Genomic DNA, 17,988 nt, shown 5'->3' with positions numbered 1-17,988 from the left:
CAAAACTCATTTTCTTTAATTGATAATTGAATAATCACAAGAAGAAAAAAGTCATGTTCATACTTACACCTTTGGCCTTCTATCATATGCAGGATGCAGTGGAAGCATTAGTTGCCACGCCATTCTTCAATGACCTACTAATTTGTCACCGTCTTCCTCCTCTGGCCTCTTCTCCTTCTCCCTCTTAAATCTCACCTGTCAAATGTACTCGCACTTCACAAAATCCTCTCCTTGCACAAATACTGTCAATTAATTTGGTGACTTTTCTGTATGCACCTTATATTTGCTCCTGAGAATCAAGTACCCTCATACATGATGTCCAAAATTGTCATTCTGCTTTTCCATATCCTTCTCTATTCAGAATTGATGCCTTCAGAAGCCCAAACTTGGGTCAAATCAGGTTACTGGTACTCTCGCACCGGGTCTCCCATTTCAGACATAAACTCAGCCCTCTTTACTCACCTTATTTGCGCTTTTGCTGATGTAAACTATTCCTCCTACGAGCTCTCTGTATCATCCAGTGATAAGCAATACTTCTTCACCTTCACAGACACTGTTAGACAAAAGAACCCATCAGTCACCACTCTTCTTTCCATTGGTGGTGCAGGGGCAAACCACACCACCCTTTCAAATATGGTCAGCAAGGCTTCTTACAGAAAATCTTTCATAGACTCTTCAATAAAGATAGCAAGACTTTATGGCTTTCAAGGCCTAGACTTTGGTTGGGATTCCGCGAACACTAGCTCCGACATGACCAATATGGGATTGCTATTTCAAGATTGGCGTGCGGCTGTGAATTCTGAGGCAAAGAATTCTAGCCAGAAAGACTTGATTTTGACTGCTGCTGTTCATTTCTCGCCAGATTTAAATTCAGTTTCTTTCCCTGTGGACTCGATTCGGAGTAACTTGAACTGGGTCCATGTTAATGCTTATGAATACCATGCGCCCGAATGGTCAAACTATACCGGTGCTTCTGCAGCCTTATATGACCCATCGAGTAACGCTAACACGGATTATGGTATTGGTGCATGGATTGGTAGAGGCTTGTCTGCTAGCAAGTTGGTTTTGGGATTGCCTTTCTATGGCTATGCATGGAGGCTAAAGAACCCCAATGAAAACGGAATAGGTGCTCCAGCAACAGGTCCTGCCGCCATTGCAATTAAAGGTGGTGGAGCCATCAGGTATTATCGAATCAAGAGTTATGTTCAGAGCTATGGGGCTGCTATAATGTATAATGCTACATATGTAGTAAATTACTGCACAGTCGGATCGACTTGGATTGGCTTTGATGATGTTGAGGCTATCAGAATGAAGGTTTCTTATGCCAGAGAGAAGAAGCTACTTGGTTACGTTGTGTGGCAAATCCCATATGATGATAATTGGGCACTTTCTTTAGCAGGTACGGAAGAGATGCAGCACTCTTGGTATTCTATTTCTTTAAATTAAATTTTCTCTTGCCAGAAAGTTAATTTAATTGCCCACATTTTTGCTTCCTCAAAAAACAGTTTGCCCACATTTTTAAAGAATCAAATAGTGGACATGGCAGTCTGTTGAATCGGGCCAGGTTAACCGGGTTACGAGTTAAATGGGTCAAGTTCAAAAATTGACTGTTTTAAACGGGTTGAAAATGAGTCGGGCTAATCAGGTTGTGGGCGGGTTAGACGTGTTCAGGCCAACTTGTATTTACACATGGAAAATAAATAAATAAATAAAATAAATAAATGCCAAATTTTTAGAGAGAATAAATCAAATCAATCAAGGAAACAAATTGTACATAATACCCTTTATTGTTTTTCGTTAAGTGGGCACCTACTGTTATTAGACTCTTTGTGTTACTACTATACATGTGAAGGGAAAAAAACAAACAAACCAAAAACATAAAATTTTCCATATCCTTCCAATTCTGATAGTTTTGTGCATATATGTAGAAAATTCTTTACACTCATAATAACAAAATCTTCCATGTTAATAACTCACAGGCATAATGCTTATAATTACAAATTTACAACTTGAGAGGGAGATAGATTTCAAGGAGCACAAAAACTATATATTTTAAGTTTACACACTTCAAATTCAAAATTCACTAATGATATGGGCTTTTGGACTTTTTCTTTTACTTTAGTTTTGTTTTATGCTATTTAGACTTATTTTAGTAACTTAGTCCTAGTATTTAACTCTACTACTTAGTATTTAACTTAGTGTTACATGTTTAGCAGTGTAGAAGTGTAGTTGTAAATGATTTTTCCTTTTGTATTTTTTTTCTTTACTACTTAGTATTTAATTCGTGTTAGACATTTAGTAGTATAGACGAGTAGTTGTAAATGCTTTTTCCTTTTGTATTTATTTCCTCAACTACTTAGTATTTAACTTAGTGTTAGAAGTTTAGTAGTATAGACGTGTAGTTGTAGATACTTTTGCCTTTTCTATTTTTATTCCTTTTAATTAACTTTTTTTTTAATAAATGGGAGTATGGCCATTGCCATTGGAGGCTACTAAATGGCTAAATAGTGTTAGTGTAGTGCTTTATGTCTATGCACCTTGGCATGTAGTCTAAAATGGGTCAGGTCAGGTCACGGGTTAGTCGAGTCAGACCGGGTTAGCCCACAAAAAAAAAAAACGAGCGGGTCGTGGGTTGGTCCATTTATATTTGGGCCAAAATATTTGAGTTCAGGCAAGTTCAAAACAAGAGAGTTTGGGTCAGGTCAGCAAATTTTGGTCCGTTTTGCCATGTCTATCAAATAGTATCATTATGACTTGAAATATGATCGTATTAGCCAAAATAATTAAGAAACCAATATTTTGGATGTCCCAATGTGTTTAATTAAGGAAAAAAGATTCATTAGGCCTGATTCTGTATCTAGTGCATTGATAGGGCTATAATGCCAAATTTTGGCTAAGGCTTGTAAAAATGTTTGTAAAGTTTTAAACCCTTGGAAAACATAATATATTTAACTTAATTGATTAGCCAAGTAGTTATTTAGGTTAATTATGCAATCCTAGGTTAAACAATAATCAAACATATCATGCACAGTGGAAAAGTAAATAACATAATGATATGATGACCTAGGAAAACTAATGAAACAACTCGTTTCAATGTAAAAAAACCTAGGGAGAAACTATCCCAAGAGAACAATCCACTATATCAAATTGAGAATTATAGTCAAAAATACCAATTCGTAGTAAATCTAACACAATTACCAAACTAGGCTTTGAACTCCTCAGACTTCTTTGATCTGGATCTGCTCTTCCATGAACCACCAATTCATGCCTTATTCTTCAGTACACGTGATAGCTGAAGGCTTGGTTGCAACTTTACTCCAATGGTACTAGCAATATGGATTTGATCTCCGGTAGGTTCTTGATAGAGTTTGAAGATACAAAACCTCACAAATCTAACAAGAGTAACTCTCAAAACTTGAAAAATGTGTTTTAAGGTTTTTCTTTTATGCTTAGTAGTGTTGGACTGAAACCCTAAACATTTCGCAGGTTGTTGGGCTTTATTTAAAATTCTTCAAATTCGCAGTTCGATCAATCGAAGACTTCTCTCGATCAGTCGAGCTTGACAAATTTTGAATTCTTCTTTTTGCAATGTGTACATTCTTGAATCTTGACTTGTATCAACTTGAGCAATATCTAAAATACTACAAAGACACCAAGATCTAATCCTAGACAAGTTTTTGTTCTCAGTTTGCCAACATACAACACATTTAGAACCTAAACATTTATGACTAAATATTTAGAACCTAACAATCTCTCCCTTTGGTAATCAATGACTAAACTTATATACAAAATGTATTGCTCAACTCAAGAACTAACCCAATTATAAGAAATTTGCCCAACACAATTCAATTACAATCTACTATCTATAAGTTGCAATAATAGGCAGCAGCATAATGAAAGAATTAACCTATAAATTCCTAAAATACTGAAAACAAACCAAAAAAGCATGTGTGGAAAATACAGTATAAACATAACTTTGAATCACAAAACAAAAATATAACAAGGAAACCAACGAAAACCGAGATATCTCATAAAGCATCAAGTTTGTGAAACAAGTTAATACACAACAAAATAATAAAAACAATAAATGAGAAAGAAAAGGCTAAACAAAGCTAAACAAAACTAAACAAACTAAACAAACTCCCCCTAAGTACAAGAACTCTTCCCCCTACCTATTCTACTTCCCCTTTTTGTTATGTATTGCCAAAGGCAATCATCTCAATCATCCAAGGGTGGAGGTAGAGGAAAAGAACTCCTATCCTCATTGAACTCAACTCTCAAAGTAGCAACATCTGTAATCAATGATTCTAAAAGTTGTCCATGGGCTTCCTGAGTCGTCATAAAGGTCTCCATCATGGTGTGGTGTACAACTGAGTCTCGAGCACTCTCTCTAGCATGGAGCGGAGGGATGGTGCAACTCTAGAAGTACCAGCAGTAGAAGTATCCTCATCCCTATCTTCAACCTTAACAATAGGATCCACAAAAGGATCAATTTGTACATCTCCTTGGGGAGGATCCACTCTTTGTTGCTTTCCCCTTCCCTTGCTTGTTGCTAGGGTCTTCTTTTGAGCTTTCTTTGCTTCAGAAAGGTTGCTCCAATAGGTGCTATTTGATGGTCAAGCTTAGAAGAGGAGGTACACACAAATACTAGATGTTCTAAGATCTTAAGGATTGAAACAGGGAATAAGAGATCCGTTTCTTGGAAGTGTTTCTGTTGACATCTACAATGGTTTGGATGAAAAGAGAACGAATACACATGGAAGCACTAGTTTCAAGGGCATAGAAGAATATACAACGATTAATAGTAATCGTATGTATATGAGAGATACGAAAGATACTATGACATGCAATCCTAAACAAAGGATAGTTTTCCTCAATATGTTCACTAGACTCAAGTCGAGGCTCATCTTCCAATATCATTGGTTTGCCACACAACACTAAGAGAGGGAGGGTCAGTGTATAGATAAGTAGGGCGACGTACAAAAGGAATTGTGAGAGCATCAGCCACTACTCAGTGATTTGATACTTATCACCCCTTATCCAAGTAGTCAAGAAGTGACCACAGTGGTAAAGTGGATAGACAAGTTAGAGTTGAACTTTCTAATTATGGCTACATGGGGAGACACTAAGTTTGTACATGGGGAGCCATGTCTAAGTTCTAAGGAGTAGAAACAAAAACAAAAACACAAGAAAACACAAGGGCAAACTGCATTAGAGAGATAAACAGAATACAGGAATGCAATCTTGAAAATCTACATGATGTATGATGCACATACTCGTATGATGCATGAAACAAATGCATTGAGGTGTTCAAAATCAAAGAATTTTGAAAATTGATCAAGAAAATCAAGTTTTATCAAAAATCCCCAATTTATGAAGAACATAAACCCTACTTTTTCAAAAAAACACAAATTGATCATCACAACAGGTTTAAAACATGTTATAAACATTCAATCAATCAACTACAAAGATCAATGTTACCCAATTTTATCCAATTGAACAAAATCCCCAATTTACTCAAGAACACATGAACCCCAATTTTGAAAATTTTCAAGAATCATGAAAATTTTGAAATTCAAGCATAGGAATCATGTATATATCATGCATAGACAAAAACCCATTGACCATTTCAAATCAAAACACCCAAAAATATCAAAAATCCCAAATTTTCTAAGTAAAATTTTTTTAAGAAATTTGAATGATTCATGCATGTTATGTTGTAATTTGATTAAAAAATAATAATAAATAAAAGGTAAAAGAGTCTTACCAATGATGTAGAAGAAAACCTTAAAGCTTTGACTTGGAAAAAGACAAAAAAAAAAATTATGTTCTAAGAGGGATCGAGAGGAGTTGAAGAAAAATGGTGAGATAGGACAAAAACTGATTTGTCAAAAGCCTTTAAAATTCGAAAAATTCAAATTTCGATCGGTCGAGAGGAATCGAGCATCAATCAAATAGGCAAACCAGGAATTTTCGATACAAAATTTTTTTTTGTTCTAAGAGGGATCGAGAGGAGTCAAAGACAAATGGCGAGATAGGACAAAAACGGATCTATCAAAAGCCTTTAAAATTCAAAAAATTTAAATTTCAATTGGTCGAGAGGAATTGGGCATCGATCGAATAGGCAAACTAGGAATTTTCAATTGATCAAACCAGGCATAGAGTTTTGGCTTAAAAACTAGACATTTTCAATTGGTTAAGAGTCTATTTCAATTAATCAAATCAGTGAAAATTTTTGAATTTTGCAAAACACCAACTCAAAAGCAGTTTTTATGATATGAAATGCACATGAACACATCTAGAAATTTCAAAATCATTTTACACTTAAAATCAAACAAGTAAAAATCACTCGATTTAAAACTTCTAAACCATTTTTCATCAAATTCCACCCAAATTCAAGAAAGTTGTATTATACATCACTTCATATGCAATTAAAGGTGGCCAGATTAGACAACACACACAATCTCATGTACATGATTTAGCAATGATTTGCGTGTAGTGTATGCAACTAGTAAGTGTACAAAACACTAAACAGGTGATATGTAGATAGAATTTACTCAAATTTCTACATCATCAATTACATTGGTTTGAAAGCAACTATCACCTAAAGAGTTACATCCTATAACTCTCACATCTCCTAGAAACATACATGCAATCAAATTTTAAAAGCGTTTTGATTCTTTTTGTATTTTTTTTTTCTTTTGACCATATATTTTTTTTCTCTTTCAAACACAATTTTGCATATCATGTATGGGTATATAAGAGAAAAAAAAGAAAATACCCTTTATATTTACAAACACCTTTTTCTTGTTGTGCAAGTGCTTCACTTTACCGAGCACATTTTTTATGATTTGCACACAGGTGTTTATGATTGGCAAGTAATAGTGGTGAGATAGTCATTTATGCCTTTTTCCTAGGTTTTTTTAGTACTTACGATCAAAATATGTGATATCAAAATCAAGATCATTTGATTAAAGACTAAATACAAATCACACAATCAAGCATAAAGTATCACAAACTAGTGAATGAAAAACAAAGCTTATCAAAGCTAAATAAGGTACACAGTCATGAATGCAAAGGTTCATTGACCAACCTTAATCACACACTAAAGCTTTGTTTGGATTGCGTCTGCGTTTTCACGCAAATTAATTAGTTTTTGGCTGATTTTTTTTTTTTTTTTTAATTCCAGCGCCTGGTGCACTATTCATGGGACATGAACAGTGCATTTAGGCTTATGAACAGTAATTTTAAGAGTGAACAGTAACCGAGATATGATTTTTTTTGTTTTCAGTTTTCAGCAAAATAAGCAGTATCCAAACGCACACTAAATGGTGTAATACAATTATTTAAAAAAAAAAAAAAAAAAAAAAAAAACTTCAAAACATCCTAATCAATCCTAGAATGAAATGCAAAAAATAAAATCTTAAACAAAACAATTTGTCCAAAGAATCAAGAAACGAAGCATAAGGACCATGTCAAACAAGCTCATTTATGATGAGTCTTTTGCATCCACATCTTTTTAGATGCATGCTTGAAATTGGAGTTCTTAGACAGATGAGATTGATAATCAACTCCAGAATTGGAATAGAGGCTAAGAGCTTTTACCAACTCATGAATAAGTGTCATTGGATCTTATGCTTTGGGCACATACACATTTTGTTTAGTTGCTTGCTTGCTAGCATGCAAGCAGTTAGGGCAAGCATGCCCAGCTCCACCACAAAAATGGCAAAACCACTGAGGCTTGTGTTGTTTCTTAGCAACAGGATGAGCAGGCTACTTAGGTTTGGTGTCACTTAAATCTACCCTGATTTTCCTAGTGGCTAGAATTTCTTCCTTTTTAACCCTCACTTCCGGTTTAGGCACAGACACTAGAGGAACAAACTTAGTTTAAGTCAACATAGAAGAAGAACCACACTCAACATGTCCTAATCTTGTCTTATCAAATGATGATTTTTGAACACTCAACATGTTATCAAGCTTAGAACTAGAAGTCCTACCAGTTGTTCTCTAGCAACATTCAACTTAGTTTCTAGTCCCTTTTTAATCAAAGTCATGTTCTCAATCTTAACAGCATTAATCAATTCATTTGCATCAAACAATTTGACCAAAAGTTTTTTCTTTTCAAGTTCTAGAGTGTCAATCTTTTTCAAAAAAAGTTCAGCATTAATGGCATCTTAGCTATAATTTAATTAGCTTATTGGAAGCTTCTTTTAAGTTAGCATTCTTAGAGAGTTCCTCATCAAGACTCTCAACATTTTACTCAATAGATTCATCTACTATAGTAGTAGCAGTGAAGGCTGTGAACTTACCTTCTTGATCACTACCTAACTCATAATCAGATCCCTCATCATCACTAAGAGTGACAGCCATAGCTTTACCCTTAGACCTTAAGTATGTAGGACATTTAGCTCTAACATGTCCATAACCTTGACATCCAAAACATTGTTGGCCTAAAGAGTTGCTAGAAGATTGACCAACCTTATCTTTGTTAAAGTTAGGTTTTTCAGATGGATTACCTTTAGGTTGTTCATTCTTCTTCACATTCTTATGGTTAGCAAAGTTTTTATTTCAGACCATTTTATTATTATTTTTCAAAAAGTTCCTAAATTGTTTGGCAAGATAAGCATTTTCAATAGAAGAAATCTCATTGTCAAACACATTCTCATCAACATCATCTTTTGATTTCAAGGCCATTGATTTGGATTTACTGGTCTTAGGTAAATCAGACTCATAAGTTTGAAGGGATCCAACTAGTTCATCCATAGGGATTGTGTCCACATCCTTACTCTCAATAATGGCAGTTACTTGGGGCCTAAATTCTTTAGTTAAGAATCTTAAGATTTTTCTAACTATCTTAGGTTCCTCATAAACTTGAACTGAGTTAAAAGCAGAGTTTACTATGTCATTAAGTTTAGTATAAAACTCATCAAATGTCTCATCTTCTGCCATTTTGATACTCTCAATCCTAGAAGTTAACTATTGCAATTTATTTATTTTCATAGGTTTAATTCCTTCATGCACAGTTTGTAAGATATTCCATTCAGTGTGTGCTACCTTTACATTAGATATCTTTTTGAATTCTTTTAGGGAAATAGCATTGAATATCACATTTATTGCCTTGGTATTAAAGCTAGCGCAACCTTTTGGGCACCAGTCCATTGAGCCACAGGAGTGGTAGGTTTTTCCCAAGCAGTTTCCACAAATAACCAAACTTTCTCATCCTAAGATTTCAAGAAGGCTTTCATCCTCACCTTCCAATATGCATAGTTATTCCCATCAAAGTAGGGAAGGATCACTAGTGAGTGACCACAATCCATGACAGCAGAGGTCAAGGATCAACTCTAGGTAAGACTACCTAATCAAGAGCTAGCCTGCTCTGATAGCACTTGTAAAGTTTTAGACCCCTAGAAAACAAAATATATTTAACCTAATTGATTAGCCAAGTAGTTACTTAGGTTAATTATACAGTCCTAGTTTAAACAATAATCAAACATATCATGCACAGTAGAAAAGTAAATAACAGAATGATATAATAACCTAGGAAAACCAATGAAACAACTTGTTTCTAGGTAAAAAACTTGGGGGGAACTATCCCAAGAGAACAATCCACTATATCAAATTGAGATTTACAGTTAACAATACCAATTCGTAGTAAATCTAACACAATTACCAGACTGGCCTCTAAACTTCTCAGACTTCTTTAATCTGGATCTACTCTCACATGAACCACTAGTTCATGCCTTATTCTTCAATACACTTAATAGCTGAAGGCTTGGTTGCAACTTTACTCCACCAGTTCTAGCAATATGGATTTGATATCCAGTAGGTGTTTGATAGAGTTGGAAGGTACAAAACCTCACAGATCTTACAAGAGTAACTCCTAAGACCTGAAAAAACGTGTTTTAGGGTTTTCTTTTATACCTAACCGTGTTTGACTCAAATCCTAAACATTTCGTGGGCTGTTGGGTTTTATTTAAAATTTTGCAAATTCGCAATTTGATCAATCAAAGGCTTCTCTCAATCGGTCAAGCTTGACAAATTTTGTATTTTTCTTTCAGCAGCTTGTATATTCTTGAATCTTGACTTGTAGTAACTTTAGTAATGTCTAAAACACTTCAAAGATACTAAGATGTAATCCTAGACAAGTTTTGGTTCTCGGTTTGTCAACATACAACATATTTAGAACCTAAACATTTATGACTAAATACTTAGAACCTAACAATTTCGATGGCCTCCCCATCATTCAAATAATCATGTTGAAATCTTTCTCTCCTCCTAGCCACTCGTTACAAAATTGCACCCAAAGGCGTCACACATGAGCTTTGATTATTGTCCTTTTGTTTAGCAATAAGTCTATAAGCACCGGATATAGTTCACAACATTTTCAAACCTTCTCTGTATTGTTGTGGTGGGCTTAGATATAAGTGAAAGGGTGTAAAAATTTCTTCCATAGCCGTAAAGCAACCAGCTTCTTAAATGATTTTTTTTTCTAATGACTTGGTAGGCCATCAAGATCTGGCTTTTCGTGTATTTCATCAATTAGCTTAGAAATAGATAGAGACTTCATTGCTAGTTATCCTCAAAAGAGGGACTACAATAGAAAGATGCTATGTAGTATACCATGAAACGAAACAAAAATAGGACTACAACTTTGCCACAATCAACCACATGACAAACTGTGAGTGGCGGGTCCATGTTAAAGTGATGAGCAATTTGTCATATAAGATGATTGTGTTAAAAGTTGTGACATTTTATGTGGTACTAGAATTATTCCACAAAATGTCAGTTCCTAATTGGCATGACATACGCAATACAACATTGACCGAATTCAAATTCTCTGTCCCATTTTGTGTATTTGTTGGGTTAAGATAGCTTGACCCTGGTTAATTAATTCAATTACCAAAGTTGATTAATTAGGTTCAATTGTATGCAAATCGTGGAGGCACTAACAAATCACCACCAAAAAAAAACAACTAAATGCAGTAAAAAATAAATTGAACACAATGATTTCTTGACAAATGGGGAAAACCTCGCAAAACAAAAGCCCCACCGGGTGATTTTAAGGTCACCACTTCCAAGAATCCACTAATCAATAATCAAGTGGTTACAAGTATAAGGAATCTTACCAACTACCCTGGCCTATCCCAAAATACCAATGCATAGTTGAACCTTTCCTCCAATACCCAATTGGACTTGATCTTGTTATAGTCTTCTTTCCCTTTATGCATAAATCTCCAATTTGTGACTAACCCTTTGCATGAATCCCAAGTACGTGACTAACTCCAGCAACTTGAATAGATGGTGTTGGTTGCAAAGTTCTTCAATTAATCAATAATGAAGTTCTGAGAGCACTCAGTTACAAAACCCTATGGCGTATAAATGCATTAGTTTCACACAAAGAAAATAAGTCTCCTGGTCTCTGTATTTGTGTGTGACGGCCTTTAAAATAAGCTTTATATATGTCTAGGATTGTGAGAAAAGAAACTCCAAACAAATATACAAGATTGGGCTGAATTTCAGATCTAGAAATTCTGAAATCATAATTCTTGATAGATTGAGTTATCTATTAATTTTCACATTAAGTCTTGATAGTATCTGTTAAGCTATTTGTCGAGACTTAATGAACAATTTTTCTTCACTTGTTTCTTGAACCAATCTCCAAGTCCTTAATACTTGACTTGAACAACATGGTTCTTAAAGTACTAAACCCATCTTAGATCTACCCAATTACAAGTAAAGTACATTTTGTCAAAAAATTAGCCAATTACAACAAAATATGACCCTAACAGTATTCAACTTTACACTTTAGCAATCATAACTTACCATATATTTATTTTATTTTCCTTATAAAACAGTAAAAGTAAAAAAATCAAACGCAAGAAATATCATATTTGATAGAATATAAAGTGGAACACAAAAGGTGGCACAAATGATTTCTTTTTGACATTGATAAGATTAAATTATCAAGCATTGCTTTAATAAACTAAGAGTTTAAATTCAGTTTGATTGTGGCATAAATGAGGGGTTTTACTAATCCCAGCTTGCCACGTCAGCATTTTGCAAAATAAAGAATAGGTAGTGCCATTCATATTCAATCCTCATCAACCCACCAAATCACAATATACTCTTTCAGATTTGGCCAGCCACCAAGCATTGCCCATCACCAATAGTGGCTAGCTTCCTTGGCACTAAGGTGTGCCACTGCTCACCACCACCAATTCGCAATCCCCTAGGCTTTGTCATGCCTTTCAAATCATGGCTAGAGTATTCCAATACCAAACACCTCTCAAAACACCCAACCATGACCACCAATTTGTAAATCCACCAAACATGACCACCTAGAACCTCTAAATTACCACCATGGAGTGGTGGCGCTCACTACGAGATGAATCAAACAAAGATACAAAGAGACCCAAATCAAGTGAAAGTGAGATGGATGAATCTAAGAAAGGGAGAGGGTTAAGAGAGAAGGAAAAAGTTGGGAAGAGAGAGAGAGAGATAATATGGCAGTGATGACTAGTAGGCGGTGGTAAAAGCTCATAAAAAGCTTTGGCTGGCCATGGAGGTTTAATTTTTACACACACACAGAGAGAGAGACAGAGAGAGAGAGAGAGAGAGAGAGAGAGAGTTTTAGAAGAGCTCATTAACTCAGGGTAAGGGATGAATGGGGGTTAGTGATGGGTTGAGCTTGGTACTAAGGACGCTGGAGACTACAGTCAACGATGGGTGGAACCTGAGGGCTGGCTGAATCTATGAAAGGAGAAGATTTGTGATTTGGGTTGTTGGGGATTGATTATGTGTGGCACTACTTATTCTTTAATTTGTAAAATACTGATGTGGAAAGCTGGGATTGGAGGGTGTAAAAGCCCCTCTTTTAAGGCCACAATTGTACCAAATTTAAAGTTTTAAACTCATAACTAGACTATATGAGATACCATTCCTTTAAAAATTAGGCTTTGTTTGGTTATTAATGAGGGAAGAGAAGAGAAAAGAAATGACTAATAGCAAGGAAGTGAGAAAGAAAAGAAAAGAAAAGAAATCAATTCTCATGTGTATGTTTGGAAATAGGGAAAGAAGGGGAAAAGAAAAGAGAGGAATATATTTCTTTTTCCTTTGTTTGGTTTGCAATATGAAAGGAAATGAAAAGAAAATATATGGTTTTTTACTTTATGCTCATATAAATGTAAAAAATGCATAGAAGTTAGAGCATTTGCATCAGTTCTTCTAAAGTTTTCTGTTTATTTTAGCATAAGCACTTTTTTTTTTCCCTATTTTACACAAGTACTTTACAAAAACACCCACATCAATTTATCTATTATACACAATCTTTTATTTAAATAATATTTTTCCTCACTTTTTTTATTATTTCACACCTACCCCACCTAACACTCCCTCTTTTTTTCTCTGAACACTCAAGACTCTTTCTTCTCACTCTTGTTCTCCTTCTTCTTTCTTCTTCTTCTTATTTTGCAATTTGGATTTGATTATGGGCAGTGATTTTGGGTGGAGAAAGCAAAGATTTTGGGCGGAGAAAGTGGTGATTCTGGGCAGATTTGTTGTTGCTACTTCTTCTTTGGCATCTTCTTCTTCTCCTTCTTTTGCAATTTGGGTTTGATTATTTATATGAATTTGTATATGGGTTTGATGAATTTGGATCTAGATTTAGAATGAGTTTGATAATTTGTATAGATTTGCATAGCATGTTGTTGGATTCAAGAGAAGGTAGAGGAGGAAGAGGGTAGGGTGTTGCTAGATTGAAGAGAAAGTAAAGGAGAAAGAGGTAGGGGAACAGAGAGAAAATATTAGAAAGCTTAACCGGGTATATTTGCATAGTTACTATAGCAATATTGGATATGTACAGTAATATAGATGAATTGATGTGAGTAAATTTTGAGCAAAAATATGTAAAATTATGCACTTTTTCTATTTTACACCTATTGGTGCAAGTGCACTTATGGACAAATATGTAACTTCATATTATATTATGTTACGTTGTGGGCCCCATTTTTAAAAATCCATTCTCTCCCTTCAAATCTGCCAAATATGGGTAGATTGCAAATATGTGGACCAAAAGGAAATGACTACATTTCTTCTCATTTCTCTTCTCTTCCTCTCTCCTCCAGCATTTCCAAACACATTGTTAAAGTTGTCATAAATGACAAAATTTGAATGACATTGTTTCAAGATCTTCTATGACATATTCATCTCTTGTTATGTTAATGAATTGCATGTCAGCTCAAGAGGAAGAAAATAATGGACGACCCAAGTGGCGATTATTAGTGGTCATTTTGACCACAACCGCTACCGTTGCTCTCCTACTATGCCTTTTAGTGTGTTACTTACGGACGAGAAAGCTCAGATCCAAAGGTAACTTTTTTTTTTCAATTACTTGTGTTACAATTCGCATCTATGGTTAGAAGGATTACTTACTATTCCCATGATTTAAGAATTAATATTTTTAGGCTTTGCTTTTCTTTTTATTCTTATTTTTTCAATATTGGAATTGTGGTTATAGCTAAAAAATTAGAGTCCAAAGCTAAGAACATAGCAGCTGCTGGAGATTCAAATAGCAGTGTTCCTAATCTGCAAGTATTTAGTTTAGCTGACATTGAGGCAGCTACAAATAAATTTTCATTTGAAAATAAACTCGGAGAGGGAGGTTATGGCCCTGTTTACAAGGTAAACTATTGTTACTACATCTTTTACACTCAAGCAATTAGCAGAAACATGAATCTATCTATAAAACAATTCCAATGTCATATTTTATTGCCAAATAGGATTAGGGACACAACATTTTTCACAATTGTTAATATGATTTGTTGTGATTTGTGTATAATAAAAGCATTTATAGACTTTATAAGTCATGTTTGGAATTATGAAAAATGTTGTGCCCTAGCAATACTCTTATCAGCATGGGTAGAAAATGTCTTGAAGTATCTTTTTGGGTGAATAATACCAATCATAAGTGTGTGTGTATATTTCATCAGGGTGTGTTACCAAATCGAAAGGAAATAGCAGTGAAAAAACTTTCAAAAACATCTACGCAAGGATTTGAGGAGTTTAAGACTGAGGTTATGCTTACCGCGAAACTACAACATGTAAATCTTGTGCGAGTTTTGGGATTTTGCATTGAAAGTGATGAAAAAATGCTAATCTATGAGTACATGCCAAATAAAAGCTTGGACTACTACCTCTTTGGTTTGATATCTTTCTTGTTTCCAATTACAATATTTGAGATATGTTTAATGCAATTTTTCACATCCTAGTGCTCTATTAGGTCAAATATGATTATATAACTGATTGTTATAATATGGAATTTGTCATAGACCCTATCAGACGGAACATATTGGATTGGAAAAAACGTATTGACATTATTGATGGAATAACTCAAGGGCTTCTATATCTCCAAGAATACTCAAGAATGATAATAATTCACCGAGACTTAAAATCTAGTAATATTTTACTAGATGAAGAGATGAAGCCAAAGATCTCAGACTTTGGCATGGCTAGAATTTTCAAGAAAGATGAACATGAAGCAAACACAGATCGGATTGTTGGAACATAGTAAGTACCTCTACTTAATAAAGCTTTATAGCCCATGATTTCTTATTAAGTAATTAACAATGCTGTTTGATAATTCAACAATGTAGTGGTTATATTCCTCCTGAATACGCCCGAAAAGGTGTATACTCCACTAAATCTGATGTTTATAGCTTTGGAGTTCTACTTCTACAAATCATAAGTGGTAAAAGGACTGCTTTTTATCACGGCTTGGATGAGTATGTAAAACTCCTAGAGTATGTAAGTTACTTTAACAAAAATTGCTAGAACCAATCTTGAATTTGTTTTCATTTGTTGTGTATTATATATTTCTGCATTTCAAAATGATGGTCAATATTCTATATTTCAGGCATATGAGCTATGGAAAGAAGGCAAAGGCATGGAATTTATGGATCCAACTCTAGATGATACAACTTCATCATGTAAACTAATTCGATGCATGCAAATAGCTCTTTTATGCGTTCAGGAAAATGCAATTGATAGGCCATCAATGTTGGAAGTTTCCTCAATGCTAAAAAATGAAACTCTAGTTGTGACAAATCCCAAAAAGCCTGCTTTTTCAACGAAAAGAGATGAAGGCGACGAAAAAGACCCCAAATTACAGGCTTTACAGCAAGAAATTTTTTCGGTTGATGATTTAACAATCACTGAATTGGTTGCTCGCTAAATGTGAAGGTCTTTGTGGAACAAACACACATTATCGGTCCCGCTAACTTTCTTTTTCTTTTCCTTCCTTTTGCAAATTAACATTTTCACAATTATTACTCTATCACATCAACCAAAAAAAAAAAAAAAAACACTCCATTTCTTAATTAACGTATCCTAACTTTTCAACTTTCCATTTATTATTCCATCAAACCCAATCTGATAATAATCAAATTTCCTTCAACTCTATGATTCTCCCTCTCCCCAATCAAGTAGTTATGAAATTTGTTCAATAGCCACTCTATTAGAATTCCAAAAAAATAAAAATAAAAATAAATCTACTAAGTTGTTGTCTATATATATTTTGCAATTGCTTTACCTCACTTCTGCAAAGTTGGAAAGTCACTCTAAAGTGAGGTTTTTATATTTAGAGATAGAAAGATGAAAAATAAATTTAGAAATTGTTTAGTATTTTAGAAATGCTATGTTTACAACGTTTTCACAACAAGTTATAGTTGATAAATTGTTATTGGTTCTAATTAAAACCTATCATTGAAATTACTTTTTTGCCAACCAATAACAACCTGCTACATATGATTTGTTGTGGAAGGGTTGTAAAACTATTGTTGACATAACATTTCTCTTAATTTTTGGGAGAACAAATTATTTTCAACAAATTTAGGAGAACAAATTGTACTTATATCAAAATTACAAAGTAATTATCTATTCCATGTATTGCGTGGGTTTGAGACTAATATATATACAATTTTTTTTTTTTTGGGAAGGGGGGTGGGGGGGGAGGGGAGGAAATTGTACTTTTTTGTCTTAGAAATGATATATATGCTCATTCAGTTATTCTATTAAAAATCACTGGTTCTCACTTAACCCCAACTTACCATGGAATCAGATACACTAATGATAGTCATTCTATATTTTTGTCTTATTGTTTTCAATTTAATGTAACTGTTAGGTTTTAAGGAATTAGGAACTAATGTATTAGAACTTCATTTTGTAATGTTGGCAAACCATGATAAAAACGTTTTAATCTTGTTTAGACTTGCTCAAAGTATATGCTTTTTATGTAAAGTTGGAATCAAGTTGCTGCGGGATTTATTGTGTAAATCTGCCTGGCTCGATCGATCGAAAGTTGTGCAAATTTTTTTTTTCTACAGAATTTCCAACTCAGCCCAAGCCCGCTTGACGTGTACGGTTTTATTTTTTGTCTTAAGTATAAAAGGGAAAACCCTAGTCACATTTTGAGGTTGCTCTTTATGCTGTGAGTGTAAATCTTCTGTGAGATTAAGAGGTTGTTGCCTTTACACATATTTAGAGTTTCCAAGATTCAAGATTATGTCAAGAACTTGGTCATCAATTCAATTGCAGATTCAAGAGCTTAAAGATACACAAGCGGGAGTGCTTGTACTTGCTTGGAATCCAAGAAAGAAATAGTCTGTGGACTCGGAGCTATCATGGGGTCGTGGTAGTAAGTTTTCTGCTCGAGGTAGCAATAGGATGTTAGTGGTCTAAGTCGCTATTGTGTAAACTTCAATTCTTTCATAGTGGATTCAATTTTACCTTAAGGATAGCTAGGTTAAATCCTTCCCAGGTTTATTATCGGTTTGGTTTTCCTAGGTTATCATATTGTTGTGTTCTTTATTTTCCACACTTTACAATAATATGATATATGTGTGTTAACCTTGATTTGATAATTTGACTAAGTAATCACTTGGCTAATTTGATTGTGGTTTTAAGGGGTTTAAAAACAAATAGTAACTAACAATT

General features: G+C 34.3%; 1 protein-coding gene across 1 annotated transcript; it reads left to right on the top strand.

Moving 5' to 3' along the window:
- Positions 1 to 232: 232 nt before the first annotated feature.
- LOC115973835 (G-type lectin S-receptor-like serine/threonine-protein kinase RKS1) lies at positions 233 to 16,228 on the top strand. The gene is made up of 7 exons (XM_031094077.1): positions 233 to 1,399; positions 14,236 to 14,367; positions 14,516 to 14,679; positions 14,988 to 15,198; positions 15,327 to 15,564; positions 15,651 to 15,801; positions 15,911 to 16,228. Exons 1-7 carry the CDS (start codon positions 271 to 273, stop codon positions 16,226 to 16,228), a joined length of 2,343 nt encoding a protein of 780 aa, XP_030949937.1. The 5' UTR covers positions 233 to 270.
- The last annotated feature ends 1,760 nt before the right edge of the window (positions 16,229 to 17,988 follow it).

The sequence above is a fragment of the Quercus lobata genome, chromosome 2 (assembly GCF_001633185.2).
Source record: "Quercus lobata isolate SW786 chromosome 2, ValleyOak3.0 Primary Assembly, whole genome shotgun sequence".
Classification (NCBI taxonomy): Eukaryota; Viridiplantae; Streptophyta; class Magnoliopsida; order Fagales; family Fagaceae; genus Quercus; species Quercus lobata.
This window is presented reverse-complemented; position numbering and strand designations above follow the sequence as displayed.

Coding starts and splice junctions, on each gene's coding strand:
- LOC115973835 (XM_031094077.1), top strand. CDS start 271: ATGCACCTTATATTTGCTCCTGAGAATCAAGTACCCTCATACATGATG. Junction 14,680..14,987: donor GTTATGGCCCTGTTTACAAG/GTAAACTATTGT, acceptor ATATTTCATCAG/GGTGTGTTACCAAATCGAAA. Junction 15,565..15,650: donor GATCGGATTGTTGGAACATA/GTAAGTACCTCT, acceptor TCAACAATGTAG/TGGTTATATTCCTCCTGAAT.